Source organism: Magallana gigas, chromosome 2 (genome assembly GCF_963853765.1).
Source record: "Magallana gigas chromosome 2, xbMagGiga1.1, whole genome shotgun sequence".
NCBI lineage: Eukaryota > Metazoa > Mollusca > Bivalvia > Ostreida > Ostreidae > Magallana > Magallana gigas.
Window position 1 is genome coordinate 27,673,514 of NC_088854.1, and position 8,415 is coordinate 27,681,928.

The window sequence follows — 8,415 nt, forward strand, 5'->3', positions numbered from 1 at the left end:
TTGTTTTCGTTCCTGTGAACTTTTATGAGTAAATAATGATAATTGTTCAATGAAGATATCTTGGATATATTCCCTTTCATCGATTCCAACTGTATTTCTTTCACAGGTATGTGTATTCTTATTAAAAATCATCAAAATAACTTTGGACAGACTATAGCAGTTTGGCAAATCTATTAAATTGTTCAACGGTGATGCATTCATATATCATATAATTTACTGTTCTGTGTAAATCATGATTACTTGCAGTTGAAAAGTTATCAATGTATGGTTCTGAGCAATATTTTACTTTTAAAATACATTATAAAGAATTATGATAATAATTTAGTTTATATTACTATATTTATTTGTCAAATATATATATGCCCTTTATAACTTTTAAGTTTATAATACACTCTCTATATAATAAGTCACTATGAAGAGGAATCCACCAGTCTTGATACGACTGTAGCTATTTATTTACCAGTATAGTCTTCATTAAAAACAAACCACCATTTATTATGAAACAGATGTACAAGTCATACTGGATTCGCTCAAACGATAAGCGAGTGCGTCAGAGAGGTTGAAATATTTAAGGGTCACGTGGTATTATTTTCCCCCTCTTGAGCACCAACTTCTTATATTGTTGAGCGAGGATGGAGTTCCTCGTTAAGTTTGTTTCGGTGGTTTTATTGTTTGTGTCCAGTGTGTTGGGGGTGGAGATTATCAGTGTAGTAGAACAATCGGTGTTTGGACAAGGGGACGGTAAGTTTGGTTACACGACAGAAACTTGAAACTCCCAACTTTTATTGTAAATTGTTGTTTGAAAGATGGGGGAAATGGGTGCAAAACTAGGCTATATTTAGATCTGTTTTTTTTTTTTTTTGGTGGAGGTAATGTACAAGGGTTTTTTTTTACATCTTCTTTGTTCTTGAGGGTGGGATCGTATTCGAGGTTTTGATAGTGCGAACAACCTGAAGTTTGAGTATTAAGTTACACATCGAGTAATGTAGAGAATTTAAACTATCCGTGTGGCCTGACAATGGTTACTTAGACGGGAAGCGGTGGGGGAGGGTTAATTCGCTGTTTAAAAATATAATCTATTATTGAGGTTAAGAAAACTGTAGGATTATATCGTTAATGTGGGATCAATTTGATATGTAAGTTTAGTTATTATACATATTTTAACAATATTACAACTAAGCTTAGTAAACAAATGTAGCTTACAGGCCAGGTTTTTTTTCATACTATCCTAGCTGGAATCGTTTTAATTTCATTCGGGTGTAATTTAGTTTTGAAAATCAGAAGTAATTCTTATTCTTAAGTTTTTTTCATTTCTTTTTAAATAAATATCAAAATATGATTGTATTATATTTCCTTCTATAAACGAGCTACATATTTTGATTGAAGATTTTATCCAGATTTCAAAGTTATCAACAAAAGATAATTTTTTTATTAAAAGAATAAGATGTGATTAATTAATTAAAGTTAAAAAAAAATCAAATCAATTCATACCAAGTAATTATGATTGTAGATTTGTTCTTAGAAGAATGGAATTTTATATCTTATGTTTATGTTTATGTTATATTTTGATGTGGAATTCCATCTTTGAGTATTGAAAGCTACAGTAATCGGGATTAAATATTACTATAACATTAATCAGTTCCTATTATCAGTGCTAAATTGTCAATGAATTACATGTATGTAAACCCCGCCTATATGACTTTTCTGTTAACCATTATTAATATAATATTGTATGCCATTATCCATCATCTTTTGTACCTTTTTGTTGTGAATAATCCATTTTCCGTTTTCTTATATCCTGATTAACGCGAATGATTGAATAGATGATAAGTTTATAAAGCAATCTTATCGTTGCTCAATGAAAAAAACAAAACAAAACGGTGTTTGTTGACAAAGTTCAACAAACTGAAAGCATGATGATGTTTGTTTCATATTCCTTTGAGTATGAACTTCATTACAGTTATTGGCAGGTGACTATGCAGAAGGAAGAAGATGAAACAATCTTTTATACACACATCAAAGAAGCTTTAACTATAATGAACGAATGAAATTAAATATAATAACAAAAGTGAAGGAAGTGAGGAGAAGGACAGGCTCTGCATGTGTTGTATCAATACATGTACATGAAAACACCTTCAGACAAGAATTCTATGATAAAACACAGTGGGTTATGGTTGTATGATGTAGACAATAATCGATGTGTGTTAGCGCCGGATTGGGTTTCATATTTTATCAGTTTCAGTCAGTTTTTTGTCAAACGTTTCCATTTTTAGACCTAAAAGGGGTGAAATAATCTAGACAGATATAACTGTACATGTAATTAAAACTCTACGCCATCTAAATATATATATATATATAGAAAAATGAATTCGCTAAATTAATAACTTTGGCACGGGCACCTTAGGTTACCGGTATTAATAAATTTATTTTTTCGTGGTATTATTATTTGCTGCACTTTTAAATTGTTATTTTTAATTGTATTAGAGATTAGATTCCATATATTTATGTAGAAGCCCTGTGGCAAATATTAAATGAGTAAAAAATACATGCATTATCATCAAATATATGAACATCGAAAAAAAAATGCATACGATGCATGGCTGTTGAAGAGAAAAGACGAACGACAAACCGGAAAACTTAATGAGGGTCCCGTCAAAATATTGTGCAGTATTTTTTCAGTATTGTCTTCATATGTCTTTAGATTATACCTCGATACGACGCTCCAATACTGAAAATAATGTCATAATATCTTGTTAAAAATGACAGGATCATTACAGATATTAATTAATGCGGATGGCTAGATGGCCGAGTTGTTGGCGAGGTGGCCGCTCACTGCTAGGAGAGTGGGTTCCATTGGTCGTGAATTCAAGCACCGGCGGATTTTTATGTTTGATACATGTACTTACAGGCGTTAATTGGATGATAAATAAGAAAATGATACAGGCAAACTACACAAATATTTACTTTAAAATGATGTATATTCTGTGAAGAATGTATGCATTCAGTTGAAATTCGATTTACATGTGTATGACGTGTCGAGTGTAACTATAAAATTATCCTGCTAGTATCTTCCTGTGCCTAGATGTAGTTAAAAGCCACTAAAATAAAAACAAACGCAATATTGTTCACAACAAAACAATGATGCTTTTGTGATATAAGAGCTGTGAAAATTTATTTGCGCAAGCTACATTATATAAATTATTTGGTGTTGTAGAATGCTATGGCACCCACGTCGGCTTTGGCTATTCTGGGACTCCCGAATTTCACTACGAATCTCTTTTAAGACGATACCGAGGATGTAAGCACGTGGAGGGAAATCTAGAGATCACCAACCTCCAGTCGGACCAAATCTCGTACGACCTCTCGTTCCTGTCTACGATCGAGGTGGTGACAGGATACGTCCTGCTCGGTTTGCTGGACCTCGAGTCCATTCCTCTCACCAACCTGAAATTGATTCGAGCAGACAACATGTTTAACATCATGGGAGAGGACTATGGCCTCGTGGTGGCTTTCACAGACGCCGCAGGGGAAAACAAAAACCGGGGACTGAGGGAACTTCAACTCCCATCCCTCAAAGGTAGTTGAGGCCTAGTTAAAAGGGGGAATGAAGGGAAAAGGTGTTCGAAAACGTCAAATTGTCTTTCATACTCAATTGTGGTATTTAGCATTTTATTCAAGAACTTTGAGATACCATATGTAGTAAAAATTGGTCTATATGTAAATGACATTCACCCCACGGATATATGATTGTGGTTCCGGTATTCAAACGATGTTTGCTCAGTATTGGTTAGTCTTGCATAGGCATTTGAGGATAAACCTTTCTAACTCTTTCTCCGAAAGATGAATTTTTAAAAAAAAGCCTCAAAGTTGAAGTTCGTTTTCATATTTGACTTACAGAGATTTCAAGAGGGCGAGTTCTTTTCATGCAGAATCCGCTGCTGAACTTTGTCAACACTATTGCATGGAACGTCATCGTTCCAGGAGTAACCAACCCGGTCACGTACGGTGACAGTGCTTATAACACGACAAGTAAGTGAATTGGTTTGAAACATTCCACAGACAGTTGTAATCAGTACATTATCAAAACTTCCAAAAAAAAGAAGAAATTAAATGCCGATACTGTCTCCATTCTAGTAATTGCCTCAGAAATTTTATCAAACTCTATCATCAAATTTGTTGAAGTATCAACGACCGCCATTTTAACAAAAAAAGTACAATGCAACCATTGAATAGTTTGTCTTTAAGTTGTTGTTGGTTTGAATTTATATCATAAGAATACATTGATGTGATGCAATTTTCGTTCAGGTCTTGAAGTATGTGATCCTGCCTGTGAAAACGGAAATCAACGCTTTTGCTGGGGGCGAGGACCCAAGATGTGTCAAATTGGTACGTGTATGTGTGCATGTGCCTCTGGTGTGTAAGTACGTGCATACAGCTTGATTACCGCTTAAAGTTGTATGGAAGCTGAAAGCATCATATTCTTGAAATTCTCATAATGTTTGCTAAAGATACATTTAATGAGTAAATATTTTCTTAACGATGCCAATATTCAGCCATGATTTAATTTGTTTTTCCTCTTCACTAAATGAAAAGAGAAAATAAAAACGACATCCACTTTGTTCCTAGGGAACTAGGCGATAAAACCAATTATAAAATAAGGTTATTCTGATAAAAAACTCTCGGTGTTCCCTATATCAAAAAGCTATTAACTATGTAAAATATTATTAACAGACAGTTTGATTTGTCATATACTACAAGTTTATTAATTACTCTATTCTCCTGATATTTTCTTTAGTTCACTTCCCAATATGTGACGAGCTGTGCCCAGGTCGTTGTTATGACAGCACAATAGTCGGCTGTTGCCATCCAGAATGTGCCGTAGGATGCACGGGCCCAAGCAATTCCGATTGTCTGGCAAGTCAAAATTTTTTTTATATTAATTTATAATCCAGGCATTCGCACACACCGGGTACCATTCCACATTTTTGTGTAGTACTACATAAGAACTAGACATACTCGGCGTTTTGAAGATATGTGTTGTCTTTTTTCTTCAGATGTGTAAATACTTCAAAGCTGGTGAAGCATGCGTATCTAGCTGTCCGGGAGGAGTGTCCGTGCGTAATGGACAGGACTGCCTGGAGGACTGAGACATTGTCCAGCAGTGGAATAGTTCGGACATGTCTCTGTCCCAAATTAGACTCATGTGCAACGGGACGTTTTCTTTCTCAAAACTCAGTTTCCATGCATGCAAAGAGGCACTTACATCCCTCGCTAAATATGAAACCCTTTAGTTTCTTTTACGCGTGTTTTTGCGAGATTAATTTTCGATGTTGTACATTCCTCGTCTGACCAGAAAAAACATTGATTATATAATTTTCAAAATCAGGAATAGAGTCGACAAGACAGTGTCCAACATATGTCAAAACTAAGGAGTTGACTTGCGTGTATTTTAAAAATGATTTGCGAAATATTTGTAAAATATTTCTATTTATTAAATCAATGTGTATTTATAATTGCAGTTCTTTATACGGTATCTCATAAAACATTATTATTTATATGATGATCAGATCTGATATCAATGCTGTATTTTTATTGAAATATACATTTGATAGTAGCTATCGATTATGTTTGCAATATATATTTAGGTTCACAAAAATGGTCCAGAGTCAATTGTATAATTGTCCGTATTTTATGGTATTTTTTTTCTTAATGACGGTCGATGTAACGATGAAAAGTGACATCCCACCCCACCCCTACCCCCATTTAAAATGATGACCGGGGTAAAAGCCACTATACCGGATTGCTATAGATCATTTTTATTTGCCTTTGTCTTCAGATAACTCTTTCCTGGCACATAACTGACTTGACAATTTGTATATTTGGATTTGTTACATACGACATCTGCATAAACATACTGAGGCTTGTATCAGTATGTTGAGTACATATAGCCATGCACATTTTGCAGCATTTGGGACTAAGCATACTTACCTTGAACAAATTATGTTTGCAATAAATATATTTAGGTTCACAAAAATGGTCCAGAGTCCAATGTAATTTATAGACAATCCAATTTTAAGCGTTGCTATTATTGAATGATTTGCAAATTGATCATACAGAAATAAAGTCTATTCTATAAATTCATTCAATGAAATGCGTTTGTATTTGTTATTTTAAAATATCATTAACTGATTTTATTTCTTCTCAGTTTACACGAAGCAATTTTAGAGAGTTTTTAAAGTACGATTTGTTTTAATAAGTGTAAAACCTTTTAAGACCGCTGAACATTAACTGGCAAGATTGGAAATATACAGCTTACGTCAGTTTCACTTGTTACAGTCAAAACATTTGAAATGGGCGGGAACAAATTGACACGGACGTCTGAGAAAACATTGGATTGAAACTGTAGTTATAAGAAATGTATTTTCAATCCACCTCGATCAGCATTTCTAACTTGCTAAATAATTTAAAGCGATCGAAAAACATTTTAATTAGTATCAGAAAAGCGGGTGAAAAACATTAATTTTATTTCATCAATAAGTATATAATCAGCAAATGTGAAAAGATATCAATTCGGAGATATTATACGCAGGGCAAAGCATTGTCCGATGACTTCTTATATGAAAAATTTTATATATTTTCTTATTGGATATAATTTAATCCTATAAATGGTAACTATGACAGTTCTTCTCTGTGAGTAAACCCCGTTTCAACTATGGCCCCACTTGATTTCAGACTTGTGACGACTGATTCTCTGAAGTCATTGGGCAATGCCTTGCCTTGCGTATTATCTCTCCCGAATTGAGATCTTCTCGTATTTGCTGATTATATACTTATTGGTGAAATAATTTTTTTTCAATCACTTTGCTGATACTAAATATAATATTTTCGATCGCTTTAACTAACATGTATATAGCAAGTTAGAAATGCTGAGGTGGATTGAAAATACATTTCCTATAACTACATGTATAGTTTCAATCCTATGTTTTCTCAGACGTCCGTGTCAATTTGTTCCCGCCCATTTCAAATGTTTTGACTGCAACAAGTGAAATTGACGTACGCTGTATATTTCCAATTAATCTTGCCAGTTAATGTTCCGCGGTCTTATCGGATTCAAGCCTTCGATCGTGCTCAAAGGGTGTTAAAAATAACAAGGTAGCACCATGTTGAAAAAAAATACAAAAACATATTCTTTTAGAGTTTAGCCGAGTTTATTGTATATCATTTTTTAGCGTGGTACAGAAGTTGGTGTTTTATTTTTGTGGATTAAAAAAAAATGTAAAGATTTGTAACAAAATACGGTAATATTATTTGGCAAAATGTCAAGACAATGTTTTAATTCAATGTATAATTGTCCGTATTTTATGGTATTTTTTTTCTTAATGACGGTCGATGTAACGATGAAAAGTGACATCCCACCCCACCCCTACCCCCATTTAAAATGATGACCGGGGTAAAAGCCACTATACCGGATTGCTATAGATCATTTTTATTTGCCTTTGTCTTCAGATAACTCTTTCCTGGCACATAACTGACTTGACAATTTGTATATTTGGATTTGTTACATACGACATCTGCATAAACATACTGAGGCTTGTATCAGTATGTTGAGTACATATAGCCATGCACATTTTGCAGCATTTGGGACTAAGCATACTTACCTTGAACAAATGATTGGCACGGATTTGAAGTCCAGACAGGTAAGGTAAAAATGAGTGTCCCTCTTTAAGAGGACTCAAAGGTCGTGGTCATATTTAGACTATATTTATCTGCTCTCTATAAAAATATAGAAAAATGCCTATACTCTGTCCCGAGTTTTTGCTTCCACCACTTTCTCCTTGATATTTCGATAATCATAAATACCTTTGTTTTAAAACTTCGTTCATCCACTAATATGAAAAATGTCCAGATTATCTGTTTTGAAACGGCCCCTCTACCGCTTCAGGTTTCAATACACATCCAAAAATAGAAAGTCAAAAATCATCAAAAAGTGATGGAAGCAATAACTTGGGTCAGACAATAAATCTAAATGATAGTATATGGATTGTTTTCCTATTAAATAATATTTTATAGCTCAAAAGTTCATATCTTAAAATGTTTGGTAGATACTGATGGTTAAATTTTTTTTAAGCCTCCTTAAACGTCTTCATTTACTCAAAACACCATCGGGTAATTTGCGCCATCGTCGCAAACCACGACAAACGCAAATTTCTTGCTGACAGTTGCTGGAGACAATGAACTTAGACCTTTAAAAAAATCCCATGGCATTGAATGATATTCTAAAATTCAAACCTAACATTAAAGTTGAATAAATGATATATATACTTGAGGTTTGATCAAGTCTATTTTCAGTTTGAATATCATGTGCACATGTTAAATGACATTTACCCCCCCCCCCCCAAAAAAAAAGTAAAAATG

At 33.8% G+C, this 8,415-nt stretch overlaps 2 protein-coding genes across 2 annotated transcripts in view; one reads left to right on the forward strand and one right to left on the reverse strand.

Moving 5' to 3' along the window:
* Window positions 1-8,415, reverse strand: part of LOC105345161 (uncharacterized) — a 116,003-nt gene that overhangs the window by 68,552 nt on the left and 39,036 nt on the right. The window lies entirely within an intron of this gene.
* LOC105320592 (epidermal growth factor receptor) lies at window positions 579-5,344 on the forward strand. Its single transcript, XM_011418590.4, has 6 exons — window positions 579-741; window positions 3,215-3,577; window positions 3,898-4,029; window positions 4,306-4,386; window positions 4,796-4,914; window positions 5,055-5,344. The coding sequence occupies exons 1-6, from the start codon at window positions 633-635 to the stop codon at window positions 5,145-5,147; spliced, it is 897 nt and encodes a 298-aa protein (XP_011416892.3). The 5' UTR covers window positions 579-632; the 3' UTR covers window positions 5,148-5,344.

What these genes read in the sequence shown, in the direction of transcription:
- LOC105320592 (XM_011418590.4), top strand. Translation starts at nt 633, where the DNA reads ATGGAGTTCCTCGTTAAGTTTGTTTCGGTGGTTTTATTGTTTGTGTCC. An exon ending in GGTGTTTGGACAAGGGGACG is followed by an intron (nt 742 to 3,214) that starts GTAAGTTTGGTT and finishes TTGGTGTTGTAG; the next exon opens with AATGCTATGGCACCCACGTC. An exon ending in CAGTGCTTATAACACGACAA is followed by an intron (nt 4,030 to 4,305) that starts GTAAGTGAATTG and finishes ATTTTCGTTCAG; the next exon opens with GTCTTGAAGTATGTGATCCT.